The sequence below is a fragment of the Psittacula echo genome (assembly GCF_963264785.1).
Source record: "Psittacula echo genome assembly, chromosome: 5".
In the NCBI taxonomy this organism is placed as follows: Eukaryota; Metazoa; Chordata; class Aves; order Psittaciformes; family Psittacidae; genus Psittacula; species Psittacula echo.
Window position 1 is genome coordinate 36,024,953 of NC_137739.1, and position 19,741 is coordinate 36,044,693.

At 45.3% G+C, this 19,741-nt stretch overlaps 1 protein-coding gene across 1 annotated transcript in view; it reads right to left on the reverse strand.

Annotated features, from left to right (window-relative positions):
• The window catches only part of SLC67A1 (solute carrier family 67 member 1), a gene marked incomplete at both ends in the record, with an annotated part of 65,040 nt that extends 46,307 nt beyond the window's left edge, over positions 1 to 18,733 (reverse strand). Inside the window, 4 exons of the mRNA XM_080617407.1 lie at positions 12,821 to 12,953; positions 13,680 to 13,825; positions 16,405 to 16,502; positions 18,551 to 18,733. Of these exons, the coding sequence (XP_080473533.1) occupies positions 12,821 to 12,953; positions 13,680 to 13,825; positions 16,405 to 16,502; positions 18,551 to 18,733 (560 nt within the window). The remainder of the gene's footprint in view (positions 1 to 12,820; positions 12,954 to 13,679; positions 13,826 to 16,404; positions 16,503 to 18,550) is intronic.
• Between the last annotated feature and the right edge of the window lie 1,008 nt (positions 18,734 to 19,741).

A 19,741-nucleotide genomic window follows, 5' to 3' on the forward strand; every position in this document is an offset into this window, starting at 1 on the left:
CCAAAAGTTTAAGCCTAGAATATAATGGAATAAAGGAGCATTTAGTGAGACTGAGAAAGTTTATACTGCATACAGACCACAAAGGATTATGATCTCCTCTCCACCAATAAAAATAAATGAAAGCTGAAGCAACAGTTGCTGTAATAACAAGTAAACAAGAAAACCTCAGGTGCTCAAAAATATTCAAAGTTTTCAGATCCTGAACTACCTTAAACAGACCAGATTTCCAAAAGTGCTAAATTCCTATCCTCTGAAAATCCACATTAGACATCCCCAAGTGGGAGACTGAAAGAAAACCACAGTCATTTCTGGAAAGCCTGATCGCTGCACTTCTGCTTTAGAGGGCAGTTGAAGATGAGAGCAGAGCTCCTTACGCATTTGTAAATGAAGCACATTATTCTAATGAACAAATAGGGTCTACGTCTCTCCCAAGCCACTCAAGCCACATCCCAAGCAATAGTAAAATACAATGAGATGTGCTACTTGTAGAAAGCTGCTGCTCCGTATCCCCCAAAATGGGGCATAACCCTGTAAGGTGTGTTACCCTGCCTCCAGCAAATACTGGCTGGGCAAACTGAGAGTGCTTCTGCATATGCTTTAGTGTAGACCCACTGCAGGCTCAACACACAGTGCCATTCTCTGATGCACTGATGGACTCACACCATGGTGTCCAGTGTCTCAGATCGCACCAGTATCATTGCCCTCCTCTTGAATCAGCATCTCTGCTCACCAGTGGTACTCAAGGGCAGTTGGTGCATCACTTGGCACAGCTCAGGGCTCAACCCGAGGGATCAGAAACTTGCAATCTGAACACTACAGAGAATGTTTCTGATGCTGGAAATACCTTTTCCTGTGGCTGTGATAACCCATCATTTTCCAGGTTAAAGAGATGAACCCCAGTAAGTGCCGGGGTTAGCCTGGACATGGCCATTTAGAAACTCCCCTTTGCCATCTGGCTGCTTTCATCGCCTGAATGCTTCACGTGCCTTTAGCTCTGGAAGGCTGGTAGAGTGGTTGTGAGTGGTGTTTCATAAAGAGACTGCAAGGAAACAAAACCTCGTGTGGTGCCTCAGAAGCTGATGTAGTTCATGCTAAGGTCACACCCTTTTATTTCCTCTGAGCACCCCATCCGAGCAGCCTGGCCTTCACCCAGGCCGTGGTTAACCGGCATGGACAACTGGGTGTTACATCTCCTCCCATCCACCTGGCAGCCTCCTGCTTATCCATCAGTCTGGCAGTAACAGCCAAGAGAAACACCAGGAAGGGTTTAATATGCAATCCCTAACTCCTCCAAAAGGGCTGCTTTTCCACCCATCCTCTCCAACAGCAGAAATATTTCAGGCAGGAGGAAAACAGGGGGGAGCAGCAGTGGATGTATTGTCCACTTTCTTCCGCCATGGCAAATCAAAGGCCATTTTGGACATACTACTTCTTTCCAGCCCAAGCCTGCTGATACCTCAACCTTAAAGCCGCAGCTAACCCAATACATCTAAAGCACTAAGCCTTTCTCCTGCACTGCTTCACTCAGTTCCCCAAGTCGTAACTCCTCCCAGACCACTCTTCACATGCCAAATCCACACATTTCCGTTCATCCTAACCTTCTCTCTCTCCCTTGTCTGATAGTCCTTCCCACACAAGCACCACATCCTTCCTGCCCCAACCTCACCGCAAGGCTGGCTTTGTTCACCAAAGCAGATCAGAATGAAAAGTAAACACAACCGTTTGAATCTAAATGATTAGGAGATGTAAAGGAAAGAACTGTCCATACTAACATGCACAAACAAAGATTGTGACACCCCACATTGCCCTCCAGGTCTCTCTGCAAGCTCTTGTTGGGCTCAGCTCTGCAGCCTTCCACTTCAGCCCCCAGCCTCTGGGACTCCCCAGTACTGTGCTCTATGGCTGGCTGAGCTTGGTTTTTTCTGCCACTTTTCTGAAACAGCCGAAGTGTAGCACTTGTGTTTGATAAACAATCTAAAAAAGAAACAAGCTCAAAAATTGGCATGGTATCTGGGGTCACAAAGGCTCTGCCTGCCCAGGTCACCAGGGGATGAAGAAGAGGATACATCGTGGAAAACCGGATGTGTTCCCCCAATGTAGTAGATATTTGCGTGAGCAGTGATAGACAGTCTGTGTCTCAAATGCTGTAGAATCATAGAATAGAATCATAAAATGGTTTTGGTCAGAAGGGGCCTTAAATATCATCAAGTTCCAAACTCCTTGCCATGGGCAGGGACACCTTCCACTAGACCAGGTTGCTCAAAGCTGCATCCAACCTGGCCTTGAACACTTCCAGGGATGGGGCAGCCACAACTTCTCTGGGTAACCTGTTCCAGTGTCTCATCACCCTCATAGGAAAGAACTTCTTCCTAATATGTAATCTAAATCTACCCTCTTTCAGTTTAATGCCATTATCCCTTGCCATTTCAATCCATGCTCTCATAAAAAATCCCTGTCCAGATTTCTTGTAGGCTCCCTTTATGTACTGGAAGGCTGATCTAAGGTGTCCCTGGAGCCTCTTCTCCAGCCTCAGCAAGCCCCAACTCTCTCAGCCTGTCTTCACAAGTGAGGTGCTTCAGCCCTCTGATCATCTTCATGGCCCTTCTTTGGATTCGCCCTAACAGGCCCACATCCTTCTTATGTGGGGAGTCCCAGAGCTGAACATAGTACTCCAGGTGGGGTCTCATGAGAGCAGAGGGGGAGAATCACCTCCCTTGACCTGCTGGTCATATTTCTTTTGATGCAGCCCAGGATACAGTTGGCTTTCTGGCCTGCAAGCACACACTGCTGGGTCATGTTGAGCTTCTCATCAAACAACCCTCCCAAGTCCTTCTTCTCAGTGCTACTCTCAATTCATTCTCTGGCCAGCCTGTATGTGTGCTTGGGATTGCTCCAACCCAGGAGTAGGACCTTGCACTTAGCTTTGCTGAACTTCATGAAGTTGGCATTGGCCCACCTCGCAAGCCTGCCAAGGTCCCTCTGGATGGCATTCCTTCCCTCCGGTGTATCAACCGAACCACACAGCTTGGTGTCATCGGCAAACTTGCTGAGGGTGCACTCAATCCCACTGTCCATGTTGAACAGTATTGGTCCAAATACTGACCCCTCAGGAACACCACTTGTCACTGGTCTCCACTTGGACATCAAGCCATTGACCATAACTCTGTGAATGTGACCATCCAGCCAATTCCTTATCCACTGAGTGGTCCATTCATCAAATCCATGCCTCTCCAGTTCAGGGACAAGGATGTTGTGCTGGACCATATCAAATGCTTTATACAAGTCCAGGCAGATGACATCAGCCGCTCTTCCCTTACCCACCAAAGCTGTAACTGCACTGTAGAAGGCCACCAAATTTGTCAGGCATGATTTTCCCTTAGTAAATCCATGTTGGCTGCCACCAATCACCTGTTTTCCATTACTTTAGCATAGTTTCTAGGAAGAACTGCTCCGTGATCTTGCCTAGCACAGAAGTGAGACTGATCAACCTGTAGTTCCCCAAGTCTTCCTTTTTCCCCTTTTAATCTAAATAGCAATATTGTAAATGTATTGGGAGAGGGAAGGAAAAAAAAATCTCATTGCCTCAAATTACGCATGAGGAACAGCAGTGCAGGGGGATGGATGGGAAGACTTACTTGCATCATAGGAAAATCACGGCAGAGCCAAGCCCCAAATCCCAGTTCAAGGATTAACCACAGCCTTTTCTGAGTTTTCTATTTTCTGTTAACAAAGAAAACACTATTTCTGTAGATTTCAATCCCCAGTGATACTGCTGGATTTGCTGCCCAGTCATGAAATATTCCAGGATTCGGAAGAGCAAATGAAGCTCCAGTGAGTCATGAGCAGACACTGCCTTATTGTGCAATCTGTGCAGCGATGGTCATGTTCAGCTCTCTGACACTGCCTCTGCTAGCAAGGCCAGGCCCAAAATACCTTGTGCCTTTCCATAAAATTCCACGTTTTGGATTTTAAAATTTTTCTTCATGTTTTACACTTACTACTTGGGACTGTTAAGCCAAGCTTGACAAGAAAAATCAGCCACCACCTCAATGCAACCTTCACAGAGTCACAGCTAACAACCCGCCAGGCAGGACACGGTGCTGCACAGAAACCCATGGCTTTCCAAGCACCGGCTGAGGGGGGTGGCGTTCAAACATCCATAATTGTTCAGCAGAGCTCACTTCACAAACACACACGCTTTTGATTGTGATCTAGCCACCACGCGCACGAAGCAGGGTTTCGTTCACCCGCCACCCACTCACTTTCTGACTCCAGGCATGAGGTGGTGAGGCAGGGCAGCCTCCCCGGCACACAGGAACAATGGAAGATGGAGAAGGCAGTAGGGAAACTTCCTTGGCTTTCCCATACATATTCCCCTCCTCCCTCCCTTCACTTCCTAGCTGTCCATCTGCCAGGGTAACCACTGTCAACCCATGCCAGGAATCTCTCTTTCTTCCCATGTTTCTGGTGCAAGCCCCCACACCTCAGCCCTCTGTCTAAGCAGCACAAACCAGCCACATGAGGAAGTTCTCCTTTTCTTCTTATTATTTCTTTTTCTTTAAATGCATTTTCATCATGGTTTCCTTGGGAAGATGAAGCAGCTAACCCAAAAGGGCAGAGATGCTTAGGAGGAAGGAGGGTGCTGTGGGGAGAAGGGGCAGGTGGACATTTAAGGTCAGGTTGGACAGTGCTCTGAGCAACCTGCTCTAGTTGAAGATGTCTCTCCTTATTGCAGGGAGGTTGGACTAGATGACTTTTAAAGGTCCCTTCCAACCCAAACTATTCTATGATTCCATGACAGGCCCTGTGAGCTGGCACAGCCATACTCACAACCTTCCCACCAAATACCTGAAGAAAGCTAAGTGGGTTTTGAAAGAAAATGGGGAGCTCCTGAAAATACTGAGGAATGGGCTGCCAAGCAACAAGCGATTAGCTCAACCCATGCTCAGACCTCCTCAGCCATACCCCATACCCTTAAGTGCAGCCACAAGGCATGGGCTCTCCCACCCATGAGCTGCTGGTTCCTACCCGGAAACCCTCTTCCTCCCTTGGGAAAGGGCCCCACCTATAGGTGAAGAACCAAAGAGGAGCTCTTCACAGTATCACAGTATGTTAGAGATTGGAAGGGACCTCAAAAGATCATCTAGTCCAATCCCCCTGCCGGAGCAGGAACACCTAGATAAGGTTACACAGGAATGTGTCCAGGCGGGTTTTGAATGTCTCCAGAGAAGGAGACTCCACAACCTCCCTGGGCAGCCTGTTCCAGTGTTCTGTCACCCTCACTGAGAAGAAGTTTCTCCTCAAGTTTAAATGGAACCTCTTGTGTTCCAGTTTATACCCATTACCCCTTGTCCTATCATTGTTTGCCATTGAGAAGAGCCTGGCTCCATCCTCATGACACTCCCCCTTTATATATTTATATACACTAATAAGGTCCCCCCGCAGTCTCCTCTTCTCCAAACTATAGAGACCCAGCTCCCTCAGCCTTTCCTCATAAGGGAGATGCTCCACTCCCTTCACCATCTTAGTTGCCCTGCGCTGGACTCTCTCCAGCAGGTCCCTATCCTTCTTGAACTGAGGGGCCCATCATCATGCCACTGAAGTTCAGACAAGGAGTTATAGGAAGAACATGGAAGAACCAAGTTTCCTGAAGGTCTGCAAAGGAGGAATGAGGGCACCTTTGCAGTATCACTGTCATCTTCCAATGGGTAAATAGGAGAAAGGTAGTGGACCCAAATCTAAACTTGGTGCCCTAGAAGTGGTAGGTGGTATAGAGGTTTGCAGGAAGGAAGGGCCGGGGATGAGCTTCATGCAGTCCTTTCTGTTGCATGAAGGCAGCACAGACAGCACAGTTCAGGACCTGTATCCTGGTGACTTCTGGTGTGCTCACAAACCAGTATCAAACTCCAGGACTGTGAACACAGGCACAATGTGCTTATGGCCAGAGCTAGTGTTTTGGTATTAAGCAGGTAGAAATCTTGTGAAGCAGACTGCTTCCCTGAGTTGTTTCAGGCCTGCTTCATGAGGAGGTAAATGATGCTGTAGAAGTGCCTGTGTCTCTCCATCAACCACATGGAGTCTGAACAGCAAATTCACAGTTATAATCTTCACAGATTAGGTGAACTCTACCCAAAGGCCTTTATGCACTGAGGCATTTCTCAGGTTCAAGAACAGATAAAACAAGTAATCAGAACTAGAAGGCTCTGGTGCTGGGAATAGAGGAGAAAGAGAAGCCTTAGGCCTGAACCCTCAACCAACAAGATGTGGAGGGACAATGTGCATGATCCTCTATCCAGACCTGGCTAACATAGACCGTACAGATGATTTTGGGGACCATGGATTCCAAAACTAAAATTGTTGTCATGCAGGGTAAAGGAAAAAAGAATCTCTGGATCCCTAAGGGCACAACTGTGGTCCTCTGTGCCTTCCCCATACCACCAGCTCCTTGACAAACAGCCCATTTGCTATACTCTCCCAAGGCACCACACAGCTCTACCAAAAGTAATAGACCACACTGCAGCTTGTGGATGACAGACACCACCTCCCTTTCCCCAATGTCCCTTGATACAAAGGACAAAGCAATGGCTGTGAAAGCGTCACCGATCCACGCTGCTTGGCCAATCAACATCATCCCAGGCAGAGACATACCACAGCTTCTACTGGAAGGGAGCAGGAGCAGCTCCCAGCAGCAGAATGCCCTGCTTTGTCCTGAAATGGAGCGCAGCCCTCTCACCCTTTGCCTATTCCCGCCCGCCTTCCCGGCTCCCAGCCTTCAGCCCTTTAACACCCACAGTTTTTTCCACTGTTCTGTGAAGCGATGAGAAATCCCCTGCCAGAGGACATTGTTCAAATGGGTTACTGAAAAGAAACGCAATTCCCTACTCCAGGCGAACAAGCTCCTTTTCCCCTTGAGGAAGAAGGATAATAGCACAGCCAGGGAAAAAAAGACTATCCCCAAAGCCTGCTGTAATGATATTAAATAAGAAACTGAAGAGGTTTGACCAGGAAAATCCCAAGTTCAAAAGAATAATTGCTCCAAGAGATTTAAGCCTACAGCTGAGTCACTAAACTGAAGAAATCTCTCCTTGTCCATAGAAAGCAAATAAATCTTGGGTCACGCAGCAAAGCTTCTGTATGTCCTTGTTAGAAAGAAAGAAGAAAGAAGCCAAATGCAATTAATCATAGTCCCAGAAGAAAGGATGAAATCTCTGTAATTAGCTACCTAGGCTCATCTTTCCACTTTTAAAGACTAATCCAGGCTGCTTCTTTCACCTTTCATCCACAGTGCTGCCTTGAAAGTCTACTACAAATACCAAATCAGTTCTCTTCAGGGGTACACACTCACCTGCAGCCTGTGGTCCCCTAACAGCTTTGCAATAAACATACAGGGAGGAGGGAACACCTGCAGGGAGCAAACAGAGCTCCTTTTCTTAGTCACCTTTTGTGCATGAGCTGGCATGGTGTTTGCAGACTATCCAAGAACCTGGGGACCTTGGCTGGTCTACAGGCATTATTTTCAAGCTAGGTATTTTATATTTACAATCCAATCCAATGACCAGAAAACACTATTTTTTTTTTTTTCCAAAGCAAACAAGAAACCCAAAACAAAAAACCCAACATAGAAACATGAGTACACTTTCCAAATGGTTAACATTGCAACTGCTTGTGTTAATAAATCGGTTTAAACCTCATCCTCATGTGGTGTAAATTTGCCTGACCACCACCCTATCCATGAAAAGTGTGTTCTTCACAACTGTATGCACTGTCTGTACAGAGGCAAGTGAACAGAGCTATATATTAAGAGCAAGGTCTCCAGCAGTTAAATTTAGTAAGTTGAAGCCAGATGGCAAGCAGCTCCTTTAATTGCAAAAGGAAAAGCCATGCTCTATAGATGAAACATATCCAGGTCTACAAGTCACAATTCCTTTGCTACACCTTCATTCAAAGTTTTGGGAAACATGGGGCAGGAGTACTTCAGAGAGAGGAAGAGGAAGGGCTGGAGACAGTGGCTACAGCTTAGGAGTGGAGGTCAGGATCCAACATCCAAAAAAATCCTATGCAAATCAAAACAAGCCATTCAACTTCCCCGGGGCTCCCTTAATAAATGACAGTTGACAAATATTATTCCAACAATAAAAACAACAACAGACTGGCTCCTTAGGTCAAATGCATCAATGGTAAATACAATACAGTGGAATAATACCAAAATGACATCAGCTGAGGAACTGAGACTGGTTTCTGCCCTGTCTCTTGTACACAAACCACTGCTAATGTATGAATAATGCTGTCAACAGATGGGGGAAGCTGGCCAGCTTTGTGGTAAGGGAAAGCGAAGAACACAGACTGGCCAGAAATCTGCAGATTTGCTCTTCCATGACATAGCAGAAACGCTTATTTTCAGAGAAAGAAGAATGGGCCATTCTTCTGTGAAAAAGATGGAAGTAATTATGCAGCTCCAAGTACAGCTGGAGCCTTCCTGTATAAATGTGGCAAACAGAGGGATGATTAACAGCCGATCTGTGGGATATGGCAACAAGGCCAAGGAGCCTCGGGTATGACCATAATGCAACACCCACGGCTTTCCCTCCAGGTTAGTCCTTCAGACACAGTCAGAGGTGCTGGGGATGCTCTGGAGGCTGTTTGGTGGCATGGAACTGTCTTCACCTGCCCACTTCCCAACAGCATCAGCCAAAAGGCTAAAAATCAGTAGACTGCTCCTCCTTTTCTTTGCACAGAAATCTGGCAGAGGAGCTAAGCACAGTGTCAAAGGGAAGGTGGGATCTGATTGCAGCAAAGGCTGCTACCAAACATCCAGAGTGATCTTCTCAGCCTCGAGCTGCTGTTTATAAAATCCAATCAGCCCTCTGCATGTCAGGGTGGTCCAGAAGGATCCTGCCAGTGCGTTGGACTTCGTCCCTTTTTAATGGGAATTCCTACCATCCTTCCACGAGGACGCACAGATCCTCATGCAGAAAACGAAATGCTGCCGGCAGACAGGCTGCTTTCCCTAGTACTGCTACAGAACGGAAAAGCCAGCCTCAAAATCACTGCGATGGGATGGATGCTGCGGCAGTCAGGCACGAACTGCGAGCCGAAGCTGCCCTCCGCCGGATACAAGGGAAATAACCCACTGTGATGGGAAGTCAAAACCAACATAGTTTTCCAAGTGCAGGTCCCTTACTTTTCTGTAATTACCACCAACATTCACTTTTCTCAGTGTTATGTTGCAGGCACTAATGTAAAGGCCAGAAGCTTCCAAAATAAGGGGAGTCTGGAAGCATTCTGTTGTCTGACAGCATCAAGTCCCAGCATCCAAATGCTGGAATGCATTCAAGTATCCCTAAATAGTGAATTGAAACAGCGGATTCTCTGCCACTACTGATTTTTCCATAAACCAGCAACTGATGCACACGCTGGAAAGTGAAACCCCATAATTTTTTGCTAGATAACAATTCTTAAATATGGGCATATAATCAAAGATTAAGGTGGGAACTGAGGTAACCTTTATTTTCAGACAGTTGACATGCAGAAGGGATACAATCACTGTATTTGATTAAAAATAATACTAATTAAAACCCCATTCAAGCATCAACAGCTATAAAAACTTTAAAATCCTGAACTATTTGTTATGTACGTCCCCAATTTTCATTTTGTGCACTTTATTCAACTACAAAATGAATCCTGTAGCCAGCCTAGTCAATTCACAAACACAGAACAGTCACCAACCACAAAATAATTAAAGAAAACCTTTCAGGTTTCAAGTGAGATGAAGGAACTCCTGAGATTGTCTGCAGCAATTAATCTGATCCAGTGCTACCAAGGTACAGCAGCAGAGTTTTCAGGGGCTACTCCCTAAAGCAGCAAGGTTAAAGTATTCTAATCATTAACCTTTGCAAAGATTTGAGACACAAAGTAGTTTTGCTGCAGCACCCAAATGCATGTGGACACACAACAGGGTTCAGAAAGCAATGTGTGACGCCTAACACCATAATGGAGCATGCCCTAAGCACGTATCACCTCATACAGTCCATGGTGCTTATGGCACTAGGACAAAGATCATGAGGAAAAAAAAATAAATCAATGACATTTAACTTCACAGCCTGGAGTTCATGTAAGTTGATTTTTAACAAGATAGCATTGCGTACAAAGGAGGAAGGCTGGTAAGGTGGCCCTGGATCACCATGGTGGTGAGAGGCAGTGTCAGGAACACTGGTGGGCGAGCAGGTCACTGGAGCAGTTTGCCTTAGTCGACGAGGAATGGGTTAGGGACCAGTTGAGCAATCTGGACATCCATAAATCCATGGGTCCAGATGGGATGCACCCGCGGGTGCTGAGGGAACTGGCGGAAGTCATTGCTAGACCACTCTCCATCATCTTTACCAAGTCTTGGGAAACGGGAGAGGTGCCTGAGGACTGGAGGAAAGCAAATGTCACTCCAGTCTTCAAAAGGGCAAGAAGGAGGACCCGGGTAACTATAGACCGGTCAGCCTCACCTCCATCCCTGGGAAAGTGATGGAACACCTTATCCTTGGTGCCATCTTAAGGCATGTCAAGGATAAGAGGGTGATGAGGGGCAGTCAACATGGCTTTACCAAGGGGAAGTCATGCTTGACCAACCTCATAGCCTTTTATGAGGAAATAACATTGTGGATGGATGATGGCAGAGCAGTGGACGTGGTCTACCTTGACTTCAGCAAAGCATTTGACACAGTCTCCCACAGCATCCTCATAGCTAAATTGAGGAAGTGTGGCCTGGATGATCAGGTAGTGAGGTGGACTGTGAACTGGCTGAAGGACAGAAGCCAGAGAGTTGTAGTCTATGGGGCGGAGTCCAGTTGGAGGCCTGTATCTAGTGGAGTGCCTCAAGGGTCAGTACTGGGACCAGTACTATTTAATATATTCATCAATGATTTAGACGAGGGAATTGAGTGTACTGTCAGCAAGTTTGCTGATGACACTAAGCTGGGAGGAGTGGCTGACACGCCAGAAGGCTGTGCTGCCATCCAGCGAGACCTGGACAGGCTGGAGAGTTGGGCAGGGAATAACTTGATGAAATATAACAAGGGAAAGTGTAGAGTCCTGCATCTGGGCAGGAACAACCCCAGGTTCCAATATAGGTTGGGGAACGACCTGTTAGAGAGTAGTGTAGGGGAGAGGGACCTGGGGGTCCTAGTGGATGGCAGGATGACCATGAGCCAACACTGTGCCCTTGTGGCCAAGAAGGCCAATGGCATCCTGGGGTGTATTAGAAGGGGGGTGGTCAGTAGGTCGAGAGAGGTCCTCCTTCCCCTCTACTCTGCCCTGGTGAGACCGCATCTGGAATATTGTGTCCAGTTCTGGGCCCCTCAGTTCAAGAAGGACAGGGACCTGCTGGAGAGAGTCCAGCGCAGGGCAACTAAGATGATTAAGGGAGTGGAGCATCTCCCTTATGAGGAAAAGCTGAGGGAGCTGGGTCTCTATAGTTTGGAGAAGAGGAGACTGCGGGGGGGACCTTATTAGTGTATATAAATATATAAAGGGGGAGTGTCATGAGGATGGAGCCAGGCTCTTCTCAATGGCAAACAATGATAGGACAAGGGGTAATGGGTATAAACTGGAACACAAGAGGTTCCACTTAAACTTGAGAAGAAACTTCTTCTCAGTGAGGGTGACGGAACACTGGAACAGGCTGCCCAGGGGGGTTGTGGAGTCTCCTTCTCTGGAGACATTCAAAACCCGCCTGGACACATTCCTGTGTAACCTTATCTAGGTGTTTCTGCTCCGGCAGGGGGATTGGACTAGATGATCTTTTGAGGTCCCTTCCAATCTCTAACATACTGTGATACTGTGATACTGTGATCTAGTGGACACTGACCCCTGCCAGGGACACTGACCGACCCTTGCCAGTGACAAGCCAGATTCACTAAAACCAGAGCTTCTCCTAATGATTTTCAACCACTATTCTACACTGTAGCACAGCTCTAATGCTCACAAAGTTTGAAAAAAGTTACTCCCATGCTCACCTGATTCTGCAGAAGCAAGTGTCCATAATAAAAGAAGCAGAGCAAAATAAATGCTCAAAAATTCACAAGGGTTTTTGCTTGGTCTTTTTTTGTTCCCCACTAGAGAGATGCTGGGAAATCTTCCATGAAGATTACAGCCATGTGTACTACCCTGCCTGTAAAGTTCTCTGACACACCACACCTTTCGTGCTTCCTCTACTAATAATGAACAGATACTGGTACATTCAGTAAAATCAGGCATTTCTTTCCTGTTGCAGCACGTAAGAGAAGGTGTCAGCCTGCTACAATATGCCAGACTGCGCAAAGCAAACAGGGAAATGGCAGGCATGGGCTTCATCTTGCTGTGAGAGGGCTAGATCTCCTCACTCTTTTCCCCCACTGTCCCAGGCTTGTTTTCCCATTTCCCAAGCATCCCCCAAGTGCACCAATTTCCCCACAAGTTTCACACTGCTCCTTATTTCCATTTCTCTGTTGTACAACACTGTTTCTTGAAAGCAGGCTATGTAGTACGTGTTGCTTTCCAGCACACTCAGCCACAAAGAGAACAACCAGGAGACAGACAGACTTCATTTCCCAATCCAACTTGTTTTAAAATCAATTTAAGTAGACAGAAGATGAGATTTTCAACAAGGTCTCCTTAAAAACCATGGAAATAGCTCTTTGTAGCAGTACAGAACGCAAAATTTTGAGTTCTGGTATGATCCTCTATTGCCACCAGCAGTAAGATACCATCAAAAGCTGAGGAAGAAGCAAAATACCCCTTAGCAGCTCCTTCAATGGTTGCAACAAGGCCAACACTGAACAAGTGGGGCACTCACCCAAATTTGGTGGAGAGGACACCTCCTAGGACAGAGCCGACGATGATGCCTATTCCAAAGCAAAGACCCAGCTTCCCCAAAGCATCAGCACGTTGGGAAGGAGTAGTCATGTCTGTAATAACCTTCTGAGCACCTGCAGAGAAAAACAAATCCCTAGAAGCAGCTTGCCACAGGGTCTGAGCAGCAAACACACAAATTTTTAGGCCACAGAAACAGCACCTGCCACAGAATGGTCCTTGCACACTGTTGGTGTGGAATTGGTTCAGCTTGTCAGTCAGGAAACAAAATCACTCAAGCCACTTCACAAGAGGCAAGAAGAGTCTTAACATGCTATCAACCTGAGTCCTCTTGCGTGAGTTCAGAGACTTCTAGTAGCTAATGGTTTATGATTTTTACTAGAAACATCTAGGAAAGATCAACAAAATCAGAACAGCTTAGTGGGTAATTGAAGGTATTTTTTGCAATCATGTTTCATTTCGAACAATACACTTACTTTACCACAAGAAAAGGAAAAGCTCTCCTATAAAATATCATGGTTGCAAGAAGACAGCTGAGAAGTTCGGGATAGCACTGCTGCCAGCAAGTGATTGTCACCTGTGTCTGAATGATGAAGTCCAAGCAATTTGCACAAGATCATACAGGAGGATGGATCTGGGACTACAGGCTAATAGCCCTGCTTTCCATAAACTAATAAACCTGCTCCTTCATGTTCTTACCATTTCATCTCTGATAACCATCAAATGTTCTTCCTGCCTTCCTTCATGCTGTTGAGCCTGTTGACTTGAGCAATGTGAGCAAGGAGAGAGGACTCTGGCAATAAAAGCAATTTGGAAAGCCCCTCAGCCCTGACCTACATTACCTGGTAGCCCATGCATGAACACTGCTGGCAGCCTGGAGAGGAAGAGGAGGGGGATGCTGGTGGAGATGGACATAAGCAGGAAGAAGGCACTTCCAGATGCACAGGAAAGAATTAAGGCTGCTCGGGCACCAAATTTATCTGCAAACCTGGTACAGAAATGATACAAGGTTGTCAGAAGTAGGACTATGCAGGTCATTGCAAGAGTGATGCACCCAGATGGATGGAGTTGCGTGGCCACGTCACTCTCATTCACCATGGGAAGCACTGGTCAGATTCTCAGAAGTGCTCAGTTCCCAAAGGGACTAGATATTCAGAGATGATACCACAAAACAAAACAAGCAAAAAACCCAACAAATGAAAAACCAAAACAAGCCCCCCGCCCTCCCCAATGTAAGTCTTGTCTGGAGGAGGAGTGCAAGGACCACTGCTGAAACACCAGCTGCCCACCTGGGAATGCAGGGACAGACACTTTGAAATAATAGGGGAATACACCAGCAACTGCCATCTCTTAGCCCATTTCCAGACCCTTCATAAGCACAAGATAATATGTGCTTGCTTAAGTCTCCTGCTCTGGCATTCCAGTGAATAAATGTGGCTGCTAAACACCAGCCACAGGCAGAGGCAGTTACAACAGCTCAGCAACTCATTCAGTATTATCTCTTCAAAGCACACAGTGCCCTCAAATTTTACTTTGTGACTCTCAGAGTTGGTTCAGACCAGGGAATCAGGCTAGCTATTTTTTTTTGGTTCAGGTTCAGTGGCAATTGAAGTTATTTCAATTTCTTTCCAGAGGATGGTCAGAGCAACATTTCTCTTTTCAGCATCACTTAAAAAAAAACAAAAAAAAACAAAAAAACCAAAGTTTTCTATTTAGGTTCAATAAAGACTTCACAATAGTGACTCAAATTTGTTTCCATTTGAGAAAAAAACCCAAAACAACAAAACAGCTGAATCAGGTTTTGGTAAAGGTTTTATTCAACTCCAAGTTACTTTGAAAAGCTAAGTCAGACAAAGTCTGGGAGTACCACAGAGTTTTGAGCAACTGGGACTAAAACGGGCCCTAGATAGCTTTTTTCCACTGCAATTCCTCCTTCATTTTGTTGAAGTTGTATATTACGTTTTGCTATGCAACATAATGTTCATATGCTATTAGTTGTGATTACACTAAAAGAAACAACCCCCCAAAATGCCAAGCCTGGTCTACAAACAAAGTTAAGCACAAGTAATTAAAGGGCTTCACATTAGGAAAGAGGTACAGGTCAAAACTTCACTGTTCACATGAATGCCAGGGAAGTTTATATTAGCTGCTTGTAACTTAAAGACCTCAGCTCACTACATAGTCCAGGGGGTTTTTTGTTTTGTTACTGAAGAGTAAATTCAGTGCTTCATCTTCTCATGGCTGTTTAGGAGCATCAAGCAAGAAGAACAAGAAAAACAGATCTAAGCTACACATTTTTCTGTCTCTTATCCCCCTCCTTCCCATTTTCTTTTTATCTACCTTTATACTGAGGTCAAAGCAGCCTCACAGCTAGGAAAATCCTTTTTATCTCAAACCTACATTGCAAATTTTGGCTTCAATCTGGCAGTATACACCTTCAGTCCCACCTACACTAGTGGGAACCTAGACCTGGATGGATTCTGGTTTACCTTTTTCTTCCCTTCAGCATCTCCTCTAGACATTATTGAATGACACGTGCAGAGGAAAGTCAGATTTCAGATGGCACCAGATCCAGACCAGAAATATTACTTTAGATTTGTATATTAATAGAAAAAGCATTCAAATTGGCCCCTTGCACCATCTTCATTCTTAGGAACGCATTTTCTTCCAAACTGCAATGGAGAATTTGATGCTATTAATTTAAAAATGTGTATTATGTTAGCGTTGAAGGGTTTTTAGAGATCAGATCCTTGAAGTGCTACACACCATCTACTAGAGGATCTTGTAGAGCACTGAGGCACACAACAGCTCCATATCCATTTATTACTTTGTTGACCAGTAGCAAGACTGAGAAGAAAAGGTAGATTTTCTCATACTCACTTTAGTTTTCTGTCTCTGGATTACACTGCTCTTTCAATTTTTTTCCTGCTTTTTGGGAATGCATTCCCCCATCTCACAATTTTTTTTGGGCTGCTTACATTTTATTAGGAACAGAAGCATGTGTCCCATAGGGTAGAGAGGCAGAAACCCTGAGTCCCTTTCACTCTTCTTATTTTTATAGATGAACTTACAGATACATCCATTCTTAAAAATTCATGCAAGTCTAGCTTTGTATTAAACACTGATGTAGATACAGTGAGATTCAGCTGTAGAAATAACATGACCCTCAATTATTTTCACTGATGGCTCTACTTAACATCAATAAATACCCTCCTTTTTTTTTTAGGTTTCCCAGTCAGAAGACATTTCTTAGATTATACATGGCTATAAAACATTCACAGGATTAAGCTGTTAGGAGCTGGGCTCTGAAGACTGATAGTTTAAGCCTGCTCCCAGTGTATTGTTACACTTAAATGTGTGTCATTAAAACATAGCTAAGTTAATAAAAAGGCTGCTTCTATGTTGCAGTATTTCTAACTATAGTATTTATTCTCCCCTCACCCACTTATAAAATCTTCAAACATTTCAACAGGACCAAGAACCAGAACAAAATGACTTTTTATTATAGTAAAAAATGTCTGGCCTTTTTCAGCTAGCTAAAAGGTCATGAGAATTGTTCTCTCTCACCTTCCAAAAATGGAACCTCCCACAAGCTGGAGGACACCAAAGGTTGTCTGGAGGTAGCCAAAACCCACTGAATCCAAACCTATGCTCTTGGCCAAGTACTAAAAAAGAAAAAACAAACAACAAAACCAATAGGTCAGAGGAAATGAGGTATGTTATATTTCTGAATAAAGACCTCACTGTTTTGGTTGAGAGGACTGCAGCTCCAAACAAGCACTTCCTGCAGTTCCCCATACCTACAGATGAAATCTTCACTGGGTCAGACACAGGCTGCTGAATAAAGACTAAAGTCTCCATCTCACACCATCAGCTAATGAAAATCAGGGGGATGTGATCAAAACCATCAATTTTGTACCAGGTAACAAATATGAATCACCCTTTACCTTTACAGTCCAACATAGGGGAACATATTCAACTACTGCTAAGGGGAATGAGGTAGATTTTAAACAGTCTTCCTGTCTCCAGACTCTGCACCTGGAGCAGCACAAGCACCTCATGATGACTGTGGTAAGGTCTTGGAACTGTTGTTTAATCAAGCAAGCTGGAATCAATGCAAGCACAACGTGGGCAAAATATTGCCTTTACTTATAATCTGGACAGTACACCCACAACCTGGTCTTGCAAAAAACCCACAGATGCACACCTTGAAAAGACACAATCCTATGGGGTTTCTAATTTAAAAATGGTATGTTCAAGGGACAGCTATTTTTGATTCACAGCTCTGTTTTGTACCATGTGCTGAAAGCTGTTTAAAACTCTCAGCCAAGTTCAGCTCTCAGAACTTGTGGAGGTGCCCCAATCTAGCCTACTTCCACAGTACATGCTCTGCCTCCAGGTCCCCAAAACTCCCCTAAAAGATCGGCTATCAACTACACTGACCTCCCATAAACAAACTCTCAGCCTACAGGCTGAGGGTACCATGGGCTTGTTTGGTCCCGGAAGAAGGGAGCAGCTTGTCTCTGGAGGCAAAAAACCAGCAGAGTTCTCCCAGAAAGCATGGGCTCACCAGAGACAGGTGAACGGCATCTCATACATTGCATAGGCATATCCAGGGGCTCGCAAGAGCAGGAAAGCTGCCAAGCAGCAAGCAAAAGGATCTGAGGGTGCTGGTCAACAGCCAGCTGGATATGAGCCAGCAGTGCGCCCAGGTAGCCACTAGCATCCTGGCTTGCATCAGAAATAGTGTGGCCAGCAGGGGCAGGGAAGGGATTGTCCCATTGTACTTGGCACTGGTGTGGCCACACCTTGAATACTGTGTTCAGTTCCGGGCCCCCCACTTCAAGAAAGACATTTGAGGTGCTGGGGCACATCCAAAGAAGAGCAACAAAGCTAGTGAAGGGTGTAGAGCATAAGTTGCATGAGGAGTGGATGAGGGAACTGGGGTTGCTCAACCTGGAGGATAGGAGGCTGAGCAGAGATCCTATTTCTCTGCACAGCTACCAGAAAGGAAGATGGAGCAAGGTGGGCGTCAGTCTCTTCTGCCAAGTAACAAGCAATAGGACAAAAGGTTACAGCCTCAAGTTGCGCCAGGGGAGGTTTAGATTGGGTATTAGGAACAATTTCTTCACCAAAAGGGTTGTCAACCACTGGAACAGGCTGCCCAGGGAAGTGTTGAGTCACCATCCCTGGAGGTATTTAGAAGATGTGTAGATGTAGCACTTAGGAACACAGCTTGGTGGTGGACTTGGCAGCGTGTGGTTTATGGTTGAACTCAATGATCTTAAGGATCTTTTCCAATCTAAATGATTCTATGATTCTACAAAACCAGGCAGAAAAGTCCAGTGAAAAGAAATAAATCCCACTCACAGTTGGTTTATTACACCCTCAAAAAACCCCACCTTTGCTCTGAAACCTCTGATTCCTGCTGCCTGCCTGATGGGTCACCTTCCCACTACAAGCAAAAAGATACAAACCACATTAGCTCCACCCAGAGCCATCAGGCCAGGAAGGGTCTCTAGCTGATACTGCAGTACAAATAAACTTGCTTTTACTGCCTGGGCATATGCTGAACACAGTCACAGCTTGCCTACTAGTTAGGAATACACTTTCCTCTCTTTTGCTAGAAAATCTCTAGATAGCCTTCCTGGAAAACTATATTGCCTAGCACTGAAGGCAAGGCATGCTGTGAAACAAGATAACCCATACTCACAGGCATAACTCCCATGTGCATGAAGATGAAGGTCAGCTCTATGGTTACAATTACATAGGCAGCAACGATCACTTGTCCCTTCTTGATGTCTCCTGAGCGGCTGCTCTCCCCCAGGGTCTTGCTCCTCCTTCCCAAGGCTTCTTCCTCACCTTCAGAGCTGACTTTTACATTCATAGTGCTCATGGAACAATTTACTGCAGGCTGATGGGCTGAGAAATAACACAAAGGTGCTTTCTACCTGGGAACATGAAGCACCGGTAAGGTGCAGAAACTGTTGCGTGCAGTTCAAAGCTTACAGTGCAAAAGGTGGTGAGTCAGCACGCCAGGGATTTATTCTTTCTTTCTGTCTTTGTTTCTTCCCTCCCCTTTGCTTTCTTGCCAGGCAGGATTAAAGGTAGCCACCCATCAAACCACAGATCTCGTTCTTCAGCTTTGTCCTAGGTGGGCTCGTTGCTTCAAGTACCATCCAAACGAAGACCAGCTTGAGAGTTCCAGCAGAGTGAAAGTGGACATTGACCCAGACAAGAACACGTGACAAAATCTTCAACTCTTTAACTGTTTAACTTCTTTCGCTTTATTTCCTCTCTTGGCTCAGAAGAGATGACTGGTATAGTTCTTCACAAAAGGCACTTTGGTTTTATTTTTAGAGGTTGCAAGTGAAGCTTACAACAGAGCAGCTATTTCCAAGTCCTCTTGCTTCTTGCAGTAGATTTATACAGATCCTAGAACAAACGTAGATCTTACATGCAATTAGAGGTGCTCTCATCAACATCTCTACCTGAGCCATTTCCCCTCCTTCACCAGGTGCTGCAAATTTGTTATAGAGAGACTGAGCTAGCAAATGTTCACATGTGACTTCACTCAGAATACAAATTACCAGCCAATGCCAGAAAAATTAAAAAAAAGAATAAAGCATTAAATCCACACAAATCACGAGGCTGTCTGCAAAGTGGGGAATTAAATAAACACAACTCATTTGTCATTTGGGGGTTTTATTTGCTTGCTTGCTGGCTTACTTAGGGTTTTGTTTGTCTGCTTGCTTGTTTACTTGCTCAGGGGTTTCTTTGTTTTGTTACTTGTTGAATTCTGGTTGTGCATTGTCTTTATTTTAAAGAGAAAAAGAAAGCAGAGGTCTCAATGCTCTGATTTTGTAGAATCACAGGACTTTTGGTAGTAAGAGATCTCAGGAGA